The sequence below is a fragment of the Echeneis naucrates genome, chromosome 21 (assembly GCF_900963305.1).
Source record: "Echeneis naucrates chromosome 21, fEcheNa1.1, whole genome shotgun sequence".
Lineage (NCBI taxonomy): Eukaryota > Metazoa > Chordata > Actinopteri > Carangiformes > Echeneidae > Echeneis > Echeneis naucrates.
This window is the reverse complement of record NC_042531.1, coordinates 4,329,257-4,349,006: the sequence shown is the minus strand read 5'-3', so window position 1 is coordinate 4,349,006 and position 19,750 is coordinate 4,329,257. Positions and strand designations below refer to the sequence as shown.

General features: G+C 43.8%; 1 protein-coding gene across 4 annotated transcripts in view; it reads right to left on the bottom strand.

The window, feature by feature from the left end:
• The window catches only part of sema5ba (sema domain, seven thrombospondin repeats (type 1 and type 1-like), transmembrane domain (TM) and short cytoplasmic domain, (semaphorin) 5Ba), a 144,117-nt gene that overhangs the window by 39,480 nt on the left and 84,887 nt on the right, over positions 1-19,750 (bottom strand). For all 4 annotated transcript variants that reach the window (XM_029530088.1, XM_029530090.1, XM_029530089.1 and 1 more), the window contains 4 exons: positions 7,782-7,844; positions 6,973-7,071; positions 6,647-6,860; positions 1,172-1,457 (listed from right to left, as the gene is read on the bottom strand). In XM_029530088.1, coding sequence (XP_029385948.1) covers positions 1,172-1,457; positions 6,647-6,860; positions 6,973-7,071; positions 7,782-7,844 — 662 coding nt within the window. The remainder of the gene's footprint in view (positions 1-1,171; positions 1,458-6,646; positions 6,861-6,972; positions 7,072-7,781; positions 7,845-19,750) is intronic.

Sequence of the window (19,750 nt, the reverse complement as noted above, 5' to 3'; positions counted from 1 at the left end):
CCGCCTCTATTTATGCTTATTCAGATAAATGAGCCGTGCTAAGCTCTTTAAGAAAGTTTTGTCTGTTCCCACTGGAGTCATAACGAAGGTAACAATAAAGCTTTTGAAATGAATAATAACTAATAAAAGATAGAGAATCTCACTTTTGAGTGTTGAGCAATGTGCAGAAAAATCATTTGTGAGTGCATGTACATTTCCGGATGCAATAATAAACTGTGGCGGGATTTGTGCTGGGGCTGAATATCAGGAAATTAGATCCTGTTATTACTGGGAATGCTTATCAAAACCAAATTTTCCCCATGAAAAAAAAAGAAAAGCCAGAAGCCAGGAGTTTCAGGATGTGTGCTCATGCGATCACGTACTAAAGACTGAGGAATTAAAATGGACTGAAATACAGATTCACATTCTGAAAACCTCATTAACATCAACACCAAACCAATTCCTGCAGTCCTGACCTTGAAAGGCAGCTGTTACAACAAAATAATTTGATCGAGCGTTTCTTACATTTGCTTTTCATGGGGGTAAAAAAATAAAAATAACTGCCTGCAGAAATGTGCTTGAAAACATACGTCAATAAAGAGCGAGTGCAAACAAAGACGGAGGTGGCTCAACAAGTGGCTGAACCGCACAGAGCAGCCATAATGGTACAACTTAATAACACATCTCCTCAGCAAACGCACAAAAACAGCATGACCTGATGGCCAAATGTTCCATAAGGTCCTCTGCTGCCGACGCTTTCAGTCAGGTCGCCTTCATATATATTTATAAAGCCATTCAAAGTTATGAGCGGCGATAAGAAGAGCTTCTGGCTCATTTAAGAAGAATATCACATTTAGACACGAGTAATATCATTTTGATTCATTAAATCATGCTTTTTTCTATTGGAGGGTGTCGTATGGTCTCTAAAATTAATCAGGATTAAATAAAAAGGTCAAGAAGTTTGGGAAACCGACAATATAGAGAATATGAAAACAGTTAGTGACAAGCTAAAGAAAGTCATTTGATGCTAAGTTATTTATACGATTTATGAATTCCTTTTGATGATTGGCATGATTATATTTAAAGGATACGACAAGAGAAACCATAATTTGCTTCCCCTGCATTAGAAGGCTGATGGGCTGTTGGGAAAACACGTGCAAACAGAAAAAAACGTCCAACTTCATCCACTCACACGTTGGTCGTGAAGATGCCGTAGATGAGGTCCTGCTCGGGCAGGTAGAAGGTGCTCTGCAGCTCGTTGTAGTAGAAGGGGATCTCCCCGGAGCGGGAGCAGTTGAGGCGCGCCTTCATGAACGTGGTCCAGGTGTCCTCCAGGAGAAACCGCCCGCCGATGTCGTTCTTGCAGACTCGCGCCACGCGGGAATACACCGTCTTGCCACAGTCGTGCTCCACGGCGTTCTCCCTCAGGAAGAAGAAGGTGAAGAGGCCGATGTCGTACGCTGAGATGAAGTGGGGCTCTGTTGGGACCAGGAGGGTTATTAATATGATGACTGCAGGGGAAAAGAAATATTTGTAACATTTATCTAAGAGGTGGCGTTTCTTTGACCCCTGTACTCCTCATTATTGATTGCGATAAAAACTTATGCTGTGATGGCGCTGTTTAAAACGCTCTGGAAAAGAGCCTCAATGTCAAACGTGTAGATGAGAGAAGGTGTGAAGGGAGGAGGAGATAAGAAATGTTTCCTAATAAATCTCTTTGATGTTTTGATGGTAAATCCATGGTGCTATGTCTGTTTAACTGGATGCCCGCACTGCTTTTATTGCCCCGGGTGACACGGCAGATGATTCACGGCCTTCCTGCCGGGCAGATTATCAGGTGAAGCAGACTGAATAACGGCGTGAATGGGACGCTGCTGTCATCCTTTGTAAACGTGACTCATCACAGACGACTAATTCACTGCTGTGAGCCCGGAGGGGAAATGAGCTTGAACTTGTACATCCATATTAGTCTTAAACCCACAACATTTTTTGGAAGATTTCACATGAAAGACTTTGAAACGGCTTAAAAGATTAATTCAGCCAAATTCCTTGAATATCACCCCCCCGTTACCTTTCAAAACATTTAATCATGCACACAGTTCATTTCAAATATTTGTGTCTATCACTTAATAATCCCTCTCAGTGGTTTTGTTCAGTTCAACAGAACCTAACTAGTGTCTGGATAATTTCAGTTAACTAAAACCTTTCTACACATTTTTTAAACTGTCTTTTCATGAAAAGTTGACATCTTGTGATGTAGACACAGTAGACGGTGGCGTAGCCTTAAAAATGTATTACTAACAGTTTGGAGTCCTTTGGAAAGATATTTCATTTGTAAATATTGATCTGTCATATTAAATACAGAATTACATTTAAATGATGAAGAAAAAAAAAATCACACAACAAAGGTTAGTAATTAATTACTTAATTAATTAATTCTCAAATCCCACTTTTTGTTTGGATGTAATCTTCAGTTGTAGTTCAAACACGAACAGTCCTAAAAAAAAAAAAAACAACAAGCTGCTGTTGATGTATTGACGCTGAGCTGACTGCAGCTTCGTCATCATGAGGTTCTGTTTTAAACAGCTTTGTGCTGTTTCCCACAATCAGTAATCATTTTTTGCAGCAATGATGCTCCTGTCACTTCATCTTCCCTCGGGGCAGAGTCATCCAAGGTGATATCACACACAGACACATGCTCACCACTCACACGAGAGCAAACACAAACGGAAGAATAAGCCTTCATTTGCACACTCATAAACAGAACACAGGTGATGGTGAGGATGTAAACAAAGGAACACAAATTAAAGCTGACCTGGTGTCAGCGTTGACGGGATGTCTGAGGGGCTTGGGACACTTTCCAGTTTAACAGCCACTCTCGATGTAAAAAAGTCAATTTCAACTCACAGAATCAGCTGAGGGAGCCACTTCAACGTCTCCAAACTGATTACATTTCTGCTTTTCACACTGATGATCAGAGGGAGCTGTTTCAGAACAGGACGATCACACTGGCTAATTCAGCTGGTGATCTCCATAACTTTTCCAGTTTACACATGAGCCCCTGCAGTTTCATCATCATTCCCATCATGCGTCGCGTCATCTGAGGGCAGGCTATCTCTGAATGTTAATATGTGTGATGAAAAACAGTAAAAAACAACAACTCGTTCCGCATAAGGAGCTAAAGGTGTTAGTGATCCAGCTGAATGTAATTTATCTGTGTGCGTGCACCACAGTCATGCTGTTATGCACACACACACACACACACAAGAGTGTGTTTATGAGGACTGTACATGGGTCAGCCAAAGGGCAGGTGGAGCTGACAATTTTTGCATAATATAATCGACGCTGCGTGGGTGAAAACGTGACGAGCAGAGTTTTTCCAGCGCCCCGCTGGCTGGCATCACAAAGATCACGGGATACTTCCGATCAGACACCGGTAGAAAGGGCAATCCTATCCAGAGTTTTGTGTCTTGTTTTTTTTTTTGTGTGTGTGTGTGTGTTTTCCATTACCTTATGCAAAAATTTGAAGCGGATTGGTTCCCTATACAGGACATTCAATATGCAATTCTGTGCAGCCTGACATGAAATTCTGTGCGTTTGTTTGACGGTACAGCAATCAGAGAAACTGTGAGTGACTTTGTCCCGCCAAAAAAAAAAAAAAAAAGTCCTAAGAGACAAAGATGGAGAGTGATGGAAGTCGCAGTGAACCGACTGGACCTCAGACAGGCAGCGACTCGATGGAGACGGTCGGGGTCACACTGGGACAGATATTCAGGCAGGAATAATCTGCTGGAACTGAAAAGGATCAGGAAAGACCAATAAAAACTTTATGGACTCTTTTCTTTCTTTTTTTTTTTTTTTTTTTTAACAGCCCACCAAGTTTTGTCCCAACAGCCGGTCTGACTATGAAAAGATCTACAAATCCAGAGTTATTCCCAGATCAACTAGTGGTAAAGCCTGGCTGCTCATTAAAACAACAGCTTTTTCTTTTTTCCTCACCTCTATCACAACTACTGAGATCAGAGTTTCAAGTTCATGTCGGGAAGAGCTGCAGCCTTGTTGCCAAAACTACTGCTAACAGCCAGAAACAAACATCTATGATTAGTGATTGGATTAAATATTGAAGAAGCTCCGAGCGCTTTGACACAACAAAGCAATAAAAACAGGCAGTTATTGTCAAAAAAAAAGAGAGATCAAATTTTAAGAAATACCAAAGTAGTTTGTATGAAACATATTCATAAAAATTAGAATTTTCTGCTCGTATACGTAGGCAGAGAAATCTCCTGGGTTTTGTTTTATGTTTGTGACTGTCGGTGCTAAAACACGCTATTTACAAAAGCAGCGAGGAGCGTGAAAGCAAATAACACAGATCTGAATTGAGATTCATGTCATTCAGGTGCATGATGGGAAACAGTTGGTCAGCACCTGGCAGGCTACCAATCCAATAAAGAAACAGATTGATTAGATCCAGGACCCCCCCCCCCCCCCACCCTCACCCCCCCTCACCCCACAGCCTGCCTGCCTTTGGTTCTCTGGAGCTGGAGAGGCTTAGAGTTGGAAATTAGATTTTCATTCACACCCTCCTTCGAAATCCACCAGGAGCACAACTCCATAACCCTCACAGAATCAGCCATGAAGGGAATCAGGCTTTGTCTGTGATGTGTGTGTGTGTGTGTGTGTGTGTGTGTGTGTGTGTGGGGCTGGAGCAACATGTGTGCTTCAGTGTGTGTATGGCCAGCTGTAATTATGCTGATGAGGACATGATCTCCTTAGCTGCTCGTCTTTTTCCCTCCCACATACTCACAGAGCCTGGACACTCATGGATGCACGTCCAGCACGTGCACACGCACAGACACACACACACACACACACGTCCCCGTCTGGTGTGAGGTGTGCTGTAATTTTACCCTCTCCTTGCCGTGAGGAATAATTATGTCGCTCACTGACTCTTCAGTCTTTCTTTTCTGCTTCTCTCTCATCCTCATCTTCTTCCTGACACCAAAATTTTTTTTCCCTCACCAGACACACACACACACACACACACACACACACACAGTAAAACTTGTCCACCTCCCTCCTTCACAATTCTTGTCTTTGTTCACACCACTCCTATCTCTCTCACCACCCCCCCTCCCCGACTCTTTAAAGTCCAGCTCCCTAACAATCTTTTTCTCATCAGTACAGCACCTGATATTTGTATGTTGCATTCAGCAGCGTTAATTATTCATTACTTCCACGACAGAAATGAATCAGCAACTCGGGTGATGCATTAATCGATTAAATCTTTTATCAAGCAGAAAATGTCAAGCATTTCGCTGCTTCCAACTTCTCAGATGTGAGGATTTGCTCCTTTTCTGTATCATTTATCTTTGGACTGCAGCTCTGGTTACGTTGATTATTTTCAAATGCCATTTATTAAGAACTTTTTTCTCTTTCTCTGGCTGTGCCACCACCATGTGGCGGAAGCAGATATCAATGCCCGTTGGGAAAAAGGGAAGAGTGTATCCAGTGGGGTGCATTATCCTGAAAAAGCCAGCAAACGATGGATAAATGGAAGAGAAAACTACGGCTGAGGGTCGCGTTCGAGGTTCAGATCGAAGCAGTTACGGTTTTTAGGTCCCCCACATTCTGACTTTGCTTTATCCTGATAGAGTTTCCCGTCCATTTAGAGAGTCACTTGACTTTGTCTACAAAGCTGAAAATTCATCTGACCTCCTTCCAATCTCACCACAGATCATAGCTCCATGCATTTCTGCATATCAAAGGAAGTCGATGGTGGCCTCTTCCCGCGGAACATCCGTCTGCTTTTCTGCTGGAGTCAGGATGTGATTGAATGGATTTCTGCCGCAGCTTGGTCAGAGGAAAATGTGCGGCTTCAGCAGCAGGGAGATTATTGACACCGACACCGGCGGGATTGAGAGCATTTCATGCTCTCCGCCATTCCACAAATCTCGCCAATTCCTTCGCCTATCCTACATCGTGTCTTCCACACACAACTCCAAATCCAAACAGCCCTTGTAATCCTTTGAAAACACCTCTGGACGAGTTGATCTATCATGGCTGTAACAAGAGAGCTGATTGTTTTGGAAGGAAAAGTGCAGACAGACGTTTTGCTCCAAATGTTTCAAATAACGGGAGGAATTTCCAGAGATTGTTTCTAACCTTCATTTTAACCTTGTGCGGATTATATCTCACATCTGATATGAAAACATTTTTATGACGCACAGATCGTAACTCAAACGTGTGAATTCCACTCTAGACTGTTCTCATCGTTCTCATTTCACAGACTGTTGTCCTTTAAAAGCTTCAAACGAACTCGAAGCAGTCGATGAAAAAGCACCTGCTAGTTCACAAGCGGCAAAGCGTCACCTCGCAGGAGGAAGTTTCTGGGTTCAAACCCCGGGATCGATGTGGCGTTTGCATGATTTCCCTTCTTTTACAGTCTGGAGACATGCAAGTTAAGGACGTTAAATTGCCTGTAGGTTGTTTGTACAATGGTTGTAACCTCAGGCTCTGGCAACTTGTGCTGTGACATTAAATATAAACCAATTCTTTGAAAAAAATGTATCTATTTCATTGGAAATGAAGCTACAGCAAATTGAGATGAGTGACACTAAAAATCAACTGGTGCCAGCGAAAGGAGCATCGCTCCTGGCTGCTACTGTACCGTTGAGCCATTTCGAGTTGTACTGGGCGGTCCGGAGAGGCGGCATGCCCCCCAGGCTGCGGTATATGACGGGGTCCCGGCCGGAGAAGTCAATGACGGTGGCAGCGTACAGCTCTCCGCTCTCCGTCACCACGGCGGTGGAGTTGTGACGAGGATCGTACGGGCAGCGGGCCACGCCGTTCACCCGCTCCAGCACGCTGCTCATGTTGCCGACCTGCGACAGATGAGACGGTGCAGAAGGTGAAAAGAGTTTTCACTCAATTCCTTCAAACAAGCAAACAAACAAACCAAAGAAAAATTGCACACACAAACAGGCTTATTTGTACCTCTCGGGTGATACAGAGCGGCTGGAATGCATTGGTTCCACAGGTCATGACCTCGGTCTTGTTCACCAGCAGGACTCTGATGTAGTTCTGACATTCAATCTGCAGAGAAGTGGGTGAGGAGGACAGTATTTACAGGCCGGCGCCTAAATATCCTTCAAGGAGGAAGTGGGAACAGTGATCCGAGTTTTCTGGCACCCGACTGTTCATACGAACAAAAGCAGGTCGTGTGCTGCTTTCGCTCATGTGAGCCCATTTTTCAAAAATATAATGCCGAAAGAGAAGAGACTGACTTTACAATAAGTCACATATTTACGTCAAAAAAAGCCCAATCTATTTTAACAAAAGCTCATAAAACATGTTCCGTATGGTTTCCCGCTAACAATGCGGCCTTTATGTGCAGGAAGAAATCAGGTAACAACGGTAATGCAGGTTTTTTGTTTTATTCCCAGTTTTCACTCTTAAAGGAACAGCGGGCTACTAAACTCACAGCACGCAGTTCTCTTTCAAGACAATCGAAGTGTGACAGCTGATCACAGTTTAGGTTATCGGACATATGAAAGGCAGCTCTTTTGTGAATTTCACCATCTTGCCCTGAGCTCTCTTGAGCACATTCTCCCCTCCTCTTCCCTTTGCCCTTTCTCTTTTGTACAAGAAAAACAACTCTTCTGAAATCACCCTCCCCCCCCCCCCCCCCCAATGGGGGCCCATAAGGACCTCGCCACAACAGCCAGGAGATATCACGATGGCCTGTCTAAAAGCAAGGCAGCGCTGACATGAAGTGCTGTAATTGGGGGCGGGTTTGAGGTTACCTCTGTTTTGCCTTTGCTCTGACAGGACCTCCTGGTTTCCTCGTCCGGAGCCCATTCCGTTGCCTAGGAAACAGAAACAAGAATAAGTCCGGGGATGACAAAGAGGCCGAGAAGCAGTCAGCTGAGTCCTTCAGACGGTACAAAACAGTTACGCAACAACTGACTGTTGCTAATACTGTAGGCATGCACAAAAAGACGCATGAAAAGACTTTAACCTCATTGCTGTTTGTTTATTGTGTAAACATGGCGACCGGCTCGCCAGGCAAGAGCTTATTCGAGGGTGGCGGGCGAGGCACCCAACGAGGCAGTTGAAGGGCTAAGGGCAGTATTAGCATGTAAATGGATTTCTCTCCATCTTCTTTCATGCCCCCCCCACCTCAAAGTTTGCAGCACTCGCCTCCGCTCTAGCGTCGCCGCTGCCACCCCCACCTCTTTTCACTCGTACCACCCAATTATATTCCTGTTGAGCGTTTTTGTTAGTGGGCTTGATTGTGGATGCAGGTGACATCGCTGCACAACTGCCCTGCAAACACACACACCAACTGGCTCTCGTTATGAGGATTGAGAGATGCCCCTTGGTTAAAACAAACTGTATCTGTGCAGGAGGCCTGGGGGAACCCCCCCCACGCTAATTTTACTATCATCTCACTAAACAAGTCAGCGCTTTTACCTCAGTGCACTGTGCAACAACAATCAGTCTTCATCTACATTCTCCTGTTTTTGTTATTTCAGTGTCTCCACGCTCGATGGGATTATTGTTACACACAAGACGCGCTGCTGCAGACAACTGCCCTCTGAAAACAATCGGCCAGTGGGGCAAAGTTGTGACCCGACATTGAGGAAAGCCTGCCGACTGAGGCCAAGCCGCTCTAAAGTGGGTCAGTAATCCAGGAGCCAAAAGGACGACTCAAACAAAACCACAAGCTGTTGAGTGCTGAAAAAAATAAAATGTGATGCGCTTTGCGGTTCAAAACACTTTTTTTTTTTTTTTTTTTTAAAGGTATGAATTTGTCCTGCGGTGAAACCACTCAAGCTTTTTTGGATGCTCGTTTTGTTTTAATTAAAGCGCAACGGAAGGAACTTAATACAGTATAGCCCCAAGACCTGGTGAGGGATTCTGCTGGGAAAATATAGTTTTGAGTTAACCATCTTTTTTCTTTTTCCCCACCCAAGATCCTCCATGCAGAGAACCTCGCTTTTTAGGAATTCAAATGGAGGTAAAATAATATAAGCACATCTAATGAGAACTTAAGAGAGCCACCGAAGTCTTTCTGGGCACAATATGGTGAGTTTAAAATGCACAGAGTGTAAAAATCTCTTATTTCACAGGTCATTTGAACTATGCCTGCAGGAGTGGAAGTTTATAATTTTAGATGATTAGCCTCTGCATAAATCCATGCTAACAAGAGAAATAGTAGCCTGTACAGCGGTATCCATCCACAGCCTAATGAGCTGGTCAAACATCTGCACACTGTGTCGGGATTTCTTTCAATGTTGGTGCACTAAGTTTATATTCATAGAAAATTAACTGACTGTGTGATTGTTTTTTGATTCACTCTTCAAGGAGCGGAAACTCTAGAAAATCAGTAATTCCCCGACGTTTTGGACGCCATGTTCGATTGCTTGACGGTTAAAACGTCACTGTATCCCGCCGGCCTGTCCAGCACCCAACAATGACTATTTAGCATCTACCTGGCAAAAAAAAAAAATAATTGAATGCATTTTAAAAAATCTATTTGTTGCTTCCCTCACAGTTTTTTGTTCGTTTCTAGCAGCATATCTGTTTCTCCAGCTGGATGAGCCATCAGTTGGTGGCTAACTCTGTCGCCGTAGCAACACATGAGGTTAACCAGAGCGATGCAGAGCAGTAACGATGGCTATGAGTTGAAAAGACTCCCTGAAAGACACGATAACACTCCAGTCCGGTGATAATTCTGAGAGTTTGCGGCTTCACAACAACACATTACAGTCGGACATTTGATCCATTATGACTGTAAAACATTGATAAGGAAGAGCTTTAACAAGGCTTAGCCTCCCATAACATCCTCTGCTCTTTACAGCCATGTGTAAGTACAGGTTAGAGGTGGAGATGGAGAGGGATTCGTGGGAGAGAACCAGTAAGTGGGCTCTGGCCCATATTGATAGTTCCAGCTCATCTCCCCGTCTCCCACAGCAGCTCCCTTCAATTAACCTGCTTCATTTTCCCCCGGAGAAGGAGGCAGCAGCAGCAGGGGCCGGCTATATAAAGTAAACTGTAATTAAAATGAAACTTGAGCTTCAGACATTGAAAACACAGTGGTTGAAGGAATCCCAAAAAAATAAAAGAAATCCGCTCTGCAGCCGTTCAGCCATCGAGTCAACAGCGGCCTACAATCCTCTTCCCATGAGCCGGCGAACCGCGTGGCACCTGCGATTCAGGAAAGAGCCCCGCCCCTCTGCTGCAGCCCATCACATATAAAAACACTGCTCCTCTACAACAACCCCCCCATCAGCCCCTGACAGCCTGAGGACTGACGTCATTGTAAACACACACACACACACACACACACACGGTGATGGATGCCTTTGCAATGAATCATGGCTTGGGGCACTACCATCCTTTCGGCAGGGCCCCGTCTCCAAGGATCCCCATCGGCTTAACCCGCTGACCTTCACCAGAAAGTGCCCCCCCCCCCCCCCCCACTCCCCAACCCGCCTCACCGCTCCACTCCTCCCTCCCTGTCCATCTCTTCTTCTTCACACTACATTGGAACAAAGCCACGCTCACACAGAGCCTGCGAGAATGCCAATGCCGCCTCGACATCCTCTCCCTCACATACCTTCTCTCAGAACCAAACGCTGAATGGCCCGACAGACATCAACAGAATGAATAAGAGCTGCATAATGTGTGGGCAGCATGGAGTGTTTATTTATCACAAAAAGAAAGAAAAAAAAATCTAACAAAGAAAAGGTAGGATGGGAAAATCTATTCTGCCTTAATGTAGAAAATCTCATTTGCTGTCTTATTATTCATCTGTAATTCAAAATGGCAGCTGGATGCTCAGGGCCAACTCGCTGTCTCTGTTGGACTGGACTGGAAAATAAAAAGAAAAAAGGAAAAAATACACAGTTCAGTTTAGAAGTATTTATAAGGTTAAAAACTGCTTGACAGAAGGAAAGACTGGAGAGCGGCACTGACTGTTGGTCGGAAATGAGAAATAAACAGACTCACTGACTCACACGTCACACTCTCTGCTGACCCTCGGCTGCGTCCCATTCCAGATCCTCCAGCGTTTGACATGACCTAAAGCTGCTGCACAAACGTCTGCTGGACCCTCGAGGGGAAAGAATACCATGCAGCTGAACCTCAGCTTTTCTCCACTCCGTTTACAGGTAAGGTGTTTGTTTGTTTTTGTAGCCGAAATCGCTTCGGCACTTTTTAAGGAGGCGCAGACAAAAAAATGCTATAGTTTCTTTTTTAATACACAATATTCTGGAAACAAGGGTTAAAGACTGTATGTGAACAAATCGAAAAAGAACAAACAAACAAACAAAAATGTGAGAGTGCACTTATTTTTCCAGTTGTCACATTGGTCACGAGTGACGATTTGAGTTGTTATTTTGGCATTTTATTTTCACTGGAAGATTTTTGTTAGGGATCGTACAATCCTTTTCCCTTAGTTGGAAGAATCCAATTTGTCTGCCTCATTTAAAGCTTGATTGCTAGTCTGTTGTGAAACACTGGAAAAATGTTTTTTTGATGTTTTGATCCATCTTTGAGGTAGAAATAAAGCTGCATCTAGTGCACAGCTAATATCAACAAAGTCTTATTGTACAAAAGTAGTTTGGAAGACACCAAATAGTCTGAAAAGACTTGATTTTTATTTACTCTATTTCAAAGTGTTTAACTCACATGACATCTACATTGCCAATACAGTATAGTCGTAGTTTCTAGTAACAGCATGCTGTGCACCAATATTAGCACCAAATATTATATCGATTTTATGGACAAAGCGATATAAATACTTTACTTCACCGTCTCAGATGCAGAAAAATCGCCGACACTTTAAGAGTCCGCCTCCTCTCCGGGGGGAGTTAGAGCCATTTTTCATGCTTGAACGGGGCCCAAGGTTTATTTTTTGTGCCTGTAGCCACAGATGCATGTTAGAGTACATCTCCATCTATTAGCAAAGCCAACAATCACGTACTCTCCCACTCCAAACCCGAGCCCGACACCCCATTTCTCCCACCTTCTCTTCTCCTTAGACACAATAAGAAGATCTCGCCCAGGGCGTCTTTCTTAGCGGAGGGGAAGAGGAAAAGGGAGAAAAAGAAAAAAAACATGAATTTTTTATAGCCAAATAAAAAAAAAAAAAAAAAGCAGAAAATACAATTAGTAGCAGGAAAGAGGATTCATCACTTTTACTGCAGAAAAGACTGAGGCTGGGCTCGAAAATGAATTCTATTTTTACAAGAAACAGAGAAAGAGCTAGGAGGAAAAAAAAAAAAAAGAGAGAGCGATATGGAGGAAACACTAATGAAGTAAAGAGGGCTTGGGAGCAGCGACGACTGCAAATGGCATTCCTGAAATGTGGTGCTGTGTTGATAAGGCTGCCTCTCACTGACACACTGCTAACATCATGTGTGACAACTAATTATAACTCATGAATATTGTAAATAAGTGTGTCAAGGGAGTAATGGTTGTTTGAATAAGCGCAGTCTGGCACTTGTTAAGAGTCGTGATAGATTTGTATACCGTGCAGCAGGATTGGACCAAACCTGCAGAAGCAGAGTCTGAAAAAGTATTAAAAATGTTGGATTTGTTTAACAGAACTTAATAATTTCATCATCCAAACAACAGCGCCGCTTAATATGTCAAGCATGAGTAATCGTTTAACTCGCCGTTTATGGCGAGATCTAGTTCTTGTAGGCCTCAACGAAACTTTTCCTGGAAGCATTCACACAGAATAAAATATGTAAAAAAAAAAGAAAAAAAAAAGAGGGTTTATTTATCATTTATCATATAACCAGATCATTTGCAATGACGAAAGCAGAAGAGATTCCAAGGAAGGGGAAATGTTTTTCACGCCGTCAGTGTCTCATAATCGGCCACCTGAATGTATCCTGGTGTTTCCGTCCTCAGCTCGTTCTGCTCCGCTCCTCTGCAGGCTTTTCTTCTGAACGTTGCTTAAACGTTGAAGCAAGGGAGAGAAGAATCTGCATATTCGCCACCCACTGAAGGAGAGAGGGGGATCATCTGGTGTCCACACTTCAAAGCATCCCACACTTTCAGATAATTCCTTCCTCTCATTTCCAGTCTCCGTCCCGGCTACTAATCAGCTATTTTAGAAAACAGCCCACATCCAGCACGTACATGCAAACGCACACATACTCACAACTTGACAATGAGGCAGACTTTGGCATAAATTGGCGCCCAGTTGCTGCAGAGAAGAAACACCATTGACAGCTCATCAACACAGACAGAGGCCCGGTCAAATTACGCTCAGTCCCTTCTGCATCATTACGACGACTGTAATATAATGACGTCATGACGTGGGGGGAAAAAAAAAATGTCAGAAGTGGGGTGAAAAAAAAAAAAAATCTTCCGTCGTGCTTTGGGAAGCAGCTTTGAACAATCAAACATCATCAAACAATCATTAGTTTCCGGTTTCACAGATGTGTTTTTACGAGGAGCATCGAACGTCATCACTTTGCTGCTCCCATGTTTCTTCACTTACAGGGCGCTTCCCCCTCATTTCCCCGTTTCAGTTTCTGGATATTTCATCACACAGAAAAAAAAAAAAAAAAAAAAAAAAAAAACACAAAAAACTGATTCCAAATAGTGAGCACAGTGATCAGCGGGGCGCGTCCTGAGCCATTAGTCGAATTAGCGATGATGTCTGTGAAAGGAGCGAAGGAGTATTAAAGGAGAAACGTGCGACTTTGGTGGATGTTTCGCCATAAATCTTCAAAACGGAGCGCGTTCCAGATGACACGGGAGGAATATTTGTATGCAGCACCGAGCAGCACACAGCGCAAAGTGAAGTGCTAAACAATTAAATGCAGGTAGCGGAGCAAACACTCTGGAGAAAGTTAGCAACAGATGAGTTAAATCAACTGTGAAATGGTGCTGAAACATTCTGTCACCCACACATTTTTATTGTTACAGCTACAGAGACGCACATGTAATGTTAAACAGCGTGCTCACAAACCCCCCCCAGGACAAATCTGCCCGTCTAATGCAGAGACTGATTTGGTAGTTTCAGGAGGTCATTCAGTCAATTATGGTCATCGAGGGGCTCTTCTCCATCAAACAACAGTTAATAGCTGTGGGATCGGTCCTGAGTGGTCCTCTTGATATCATTTGCGTCCAACAATAACGTCCTTACATCCGGACTTTGGCGAGAAAGGTCTGAAGAATTACAGCTGCAATTTCCCCATTTTTTTCCCAACCTCAAATGTTTTGCACATAACATCACATCCTTTCCTTCGAACGGTGGAGTGTGGGGGGGGGGCTTGAAGCTGTGAGCGTAATTTGCTGCGCCCTGCAGGTGAAGCTGTTGGCCAACAGGTGAAGCAACGCCGCTGATAAAACTGGAGTCGGAGGTGAGAGCTCTGCCAGAAGTAAGAAGTTTGGATGTGAGCATTTCTTTTGGCAACGGTTGTGAAAATCTGTTGTTATTGGAGAAAACGGTGGGGCTTCGGGGGAATGTGTTCTTTGGGAGCGGAATATGCAGCATCATCAAGAAATGTCTTTAGCAGATTTGAAGGGAACGCTGAAGTCTTTCAGTGCCGAGAAATCGGCGTGGAACTGTTTCATCCATGTCAACGCCAGAAAAACACTCGAAAGCAGCAGCGGATCCTCCGAGGGGCCAAACGCCACAGAACCCTGTATGATCCATCTCATCACACTCCCCTGCTTCATTTCCTTCCCTTCTTCACTTAATTCTATTTTTCTTCTTCTGCCTGCCGTTTCTGTTGTTTGTGTAAACTATGTTGTTATTTGCCTTCCACACACCGTCAACGCTGACAAATCTCAGTGTTTTAATGGAGCACAGTGGGACAAACAGGACAAGAGACATCTTCATCAAGCTGACACTGATGCAGGATTTCTTTTTTTTTTTTTTTTTTTTTTAAATGCCTGCATTGGCCTTCATCCCATCACTGTGGATTAATGTGACTTTCCTTTATTCAAACAGCTACCTATTCGACTGTATTCTCATATTATATATTCACACACAGATTCCCAGAGCTAAAACACAATAAGACAAGACTTGAAATAATCCCTTCGTCTCAAAGCACATCCTTTCCTTTGTGTTACATTGTCTACTTCTGTGTCTCACACACACTGTGACAGACTGAGTCGGTGCAGCATGAGGTCACTAACCTACACCTTTGTCTTCACACTGGATGGAAGGACTCTGTGTGTTTCAGGGTGTGTGTGTGTGTAACGGACAATTTCAACAGCTCTGATTAAATGTTCGCATCGTCGAGACACACAGCTCGGTGCGGACGCGCCAGCAGATAGACAGCAGCTGACACACTCACTCAGCCATTTATAGGAACCTTTAGACACTCATGACAGCTTGCACTGTTTCAGCCTTCCTTCAAGCTTGAAAGGCAGCATTTAGAATAATACTTCATCTGAACGCACCACATATCCAGGCTGGTCTGTAATTCAGAGTTCATTTCAACAGATCCGCTTTTCTACAAAGACAGCACACGCTGAGGCACCGACATCTTTAGGCTTTGCCTTAGACACCCACCTTCAGCTACAAAGAGCTGCCCATAGCACCAAATATAGAAAACTCCCAGTTCACACGAACACTTGGGCAGATTTCTTGTTCATTTACATTCTCTTAAATCAGATTATCTGCTCCAAATCACAATGCATAAGTTCTCGTGTTTAGAAAATACTAAACACAGATGCAGTAGTTTGCAACATTTGGTGTACTGAAAATAAAGGGACGTGTTGAAATCCCTCTGACTCAAAAAGTCATGAATAAAAATAGTGTTTTGTATCAGTACTGGTGGCATTTGGATATAATACTGTCTAACAATGGCCATCTGTCAAAGGAGGGAGCGAACCAACACGGACAGAGAGCGGGCGGAACCAAAGGGACTTATTGTCTCCGAACAGAAAGGAAGTCTAAATACAGATCCAACCTGAAGGATCAGGATCAGCTGATCCACCAGGCAAAAAGCTACAGAAACTATTGGGCCAGGCTGATGCTCAACATGAAGAGGGGAGGGGGGCAGGTGATTGACTCTGCCGCCACATTCTGGACAGGTGTGGAATTACAACGAAAACCCTGATCTGGGAACGAGAACATAATGAAAAATAATGAGTACAAAAAGAAATGAACGGTTATCAAATTAGATTGAGATATATTCCCATGTCCTGTTGACTAAGTCACGAAATTCCTCTGAAAAAAAACCCCAAAAACATAGTATAACATAACTTAACCATAATACGCCACTACAATTCCTTAGAAAGGATTATGGAGCTGTTCAGGACAGATTTAAGACTAAAACCAACAACAAAAAGATTCTTTTATTAGAAATGTGGAAGTCATGTGGAAACATGCTTACGTGAGGGATTATTTTTTAAAAATGTATTAATATGTAAAGTAGCTGTTATACAGTCACAGTCGTGACGCATTTTACAGCGAAAGTGATTAACGCGATCGCAGCTGGGAACAGGAAGCCGCTTCCTCCTCTGATGTAAGTGCTGAGTTCAATACACTGTATGGTTCAGTATGTGCTGACAGTCTGTATGCCGTTGCCCACTCACCCTGCTGCTGCCTCCCACTCACTGTAATTCGACATCGGGGAGGGGGGGGGGGGGGCAGACAGCTTCTCCATGACCAACCAACCAGCGAAGTGGATTATTCCTCCTGCATGCACCCACACAGGTGCACATCAAGATGGAGGATGCATGCACACACTTTTCCAGTCCTCATAAAATAAATAAATAAATAAAAAATAATAATAATAATTGGGCCAAATATGACTCACTTTATGACACACCAACACAAACGCTGAGGGACTGTGATGCAGATCAGCAGCTTTGGGCTGGAGCATGATGTGAGACAGCTGATTGGCTGATACAGTTCCTCATAGTTCCTGTGCACAGCTGCGTTTGTCCAGTTACACATTATAATTAACGTGAACAAATATTTTCCACAAAGATCTCTTAGAACAAATCTTTCAGTAATTCCTTCAGTGGTGTTTTTATTTGGAGGCCGACGTTGATAAAAGCAGAGATCTTTTTACACTCGGCTTTTATCAACTATATATAGCCATGTATTTCTTGATAACGGGGCTAAGCTTTCACATCTTTTCTACAATGTGACTCCACTCGCAGCTCTTTGCACCAGATTCCACGCTCAGCCATTCACACACTCATTCATACGTCACACCCACACAATGGTGGAACAGCCATGGGCAACGATTTGGAGCTCCAGCACGCTGCCTCAGGGCACCAACAGGAGGAACAGAGGAGCAAGGGATTGAGCCGCTGACCTCCCGACCTTCTCGGACAACCTGCTGGACCTCCTGAGCCACAGCTGCTGGATAAAACCAAACCGGCCCAAATAATTCCCCTCCGGTAGCAGCCAACGCAACAGCTTTACAGTGTGACAGTAAATCGATGCTAAGATCACTCAGAGAGGGGAAAAAAAATAAAAACGCAGTGATGAATCTGAGAGCACACACGCATATATAGAAAGTTTTTCTTTCCCAGCCAGCTGGCTGAGCTGCAGCACAGTACAGTACAGTGCAGGGTGACACATGCCCCCCCCCCCTCAGCTCGGTAGCTTACAGAATATCCCTCCGTTCCAACAAAGAGCACATCAATAATTGAATCTCTGGCCAAATTGTAGCACAGAAATAAATGAGGAGTGTGAATGACAACTGCTATGATTCATCGGACTCAGGGCAAGAGAGTGGAGCTTGATACGATGAGCGAATGAAGCGTGTGAATAGGAGGGTCGCTTTAATGGCCATCCTCTGACCTTTCGCTCATTTTGATCCTCGGCTTTCCAGCGATTCCACGATGCCCTTCAGCCCCCGGAGGACTGTGGCTATATGCTACATGCATAATGCAATACTTTATTATTCATACTGATGCCACCTGCATGGGAAAAAGGACACCAGGTCTCCAGCTCAACCGCACACGATTCCTCCCGTCCCAAAGGATTCATCAGCGTCTGACAAAAACATTTTTTTTTTCTGCTGGCATTCCAGCACGTTCCCAGTGTTGACCAGTGAATTTGCACTCGACATTTCCTGTTTAGAGGGAACGCACAGTGAGTGATAGTTGACCTCTCGACCCTTTTGGTCAGCTCCGCTCTCCCGACAGAACAGCAGCAGCAACAGAACTGTCCCGCCTTTGGTGCTTTCCATTTCATCTTCCGATCTCCACTGCATGACGTGATCCATCCCGTTTTCTCTGTCTTCACAAACTCATGGTGTGAATCCAAGCTTAGTTAAAATGCATTCAAACGTAATTTATTTACGAATTTACGAAAATTTACGAAGAAACGTGCCAGGCTAAATTTTATTTTGGCTGTTGAGAGCGCTCTGCTACACAACAAACTCACATCATACCCCCATTACATTTGGTTACTTTGATTCATTACAATGATCCGTCAATTAAGAGTAAAATAATTTGCAGCTCTTCTATATATCCTATGAATGTGAATAATTTCAGCTGCTCTCTGGTTAGAATTTCTCCGATACGATACTGTTTTACTTTTTACTTTTAATTTTGAGATATTGGAAAACTCATGCACACTTTCACAATGTTTATATTAGTAAAATATTTGGCAAATGAATAAAAAGCAATCCCCTTAGCTGATTATTAACAAAAGAATATCTGATAAACACCTGACAATGGCATAATGTTAGCAGATAACATACTGATAGACGAATCGATGAGAGAGAGAAAGGAATAACTCCACAGAGGAAAGCATCCTCACAAAAGAGAAAAAGTTTTCTGAAAGTTAAAAACACGGATTAGATTTCAGCACCACAGGTTCTTTTTTTGAGTGTCACTGTCGTCCTCCGTCCCAGCCCAGCATCTGGTACAGATGTCTTTGGCGCCGCAGAAACGGACCATCATGCTGCACAGCGGGACGGCCACCTGGGGGCTGCTCATCATCAACCGGCCGTGGGAGCCGGAGGCCACGGCTCGACTCAAATAACCCCAAACACAAACAGCACTTCAAGGACAAATCCCAGGACCTGAACACACAGGGGTCTGCTTCTGCCTCAGAACTTCTGGCATATTCTCAGCAGGAAAGTAAACAAAAAAAAAAAAGGAAAGAAAGAAAGAAAACTTTCTCTTTGAACAAAAAAAAAAAAAAAAAAAGACACCAAAAAACACCAACGACCTCAAACGAGCCTGAAGCTCGAGGAATGTCTGGAAATGGAGACCCCACTTTGGGTCTGTTCATATCAGTGATAATGGCTGTTGAAACTGGGAAGCGGTGGAACTGAATAACCAAGAGCTGTATTTTCGGAAAGTGTGAAAATCAAACACACACGCACAAAAAAAGAGAGACCCTTTCCACAACCCCATTACCCCCCATGAATTTACAAAAAGGGCAAACCAATCAAAGGGAAACTGTTCTCCGACTGTGCTCCGCCACATGGAAGAGTGGAGCTCAACGGCAGCACACCTACGGGATCAGAGCGAGACTCTGCTGAGCTCAAAGAGACAAGAAACAGAGCTGTTTTCGCCGGTCGGCACTCCTGTTTTCCAGCCCTCTCCCACAGCACATCGCTTTTACGGTGACATGAGACATCAGTTTCAACAAACGGGCAACTTTGCAATCGGCATGTGCATCCATTATTGTCTGTAGAAGTGAAATACGCACATACAATACCGGTCGGGGTTAAGGGTCTGCATATTAATGCACGAGCTGATTGTTGGGCACAATGGAAAACTATTGGCACGACATAATGAACGGACACAGAGAGAAGGA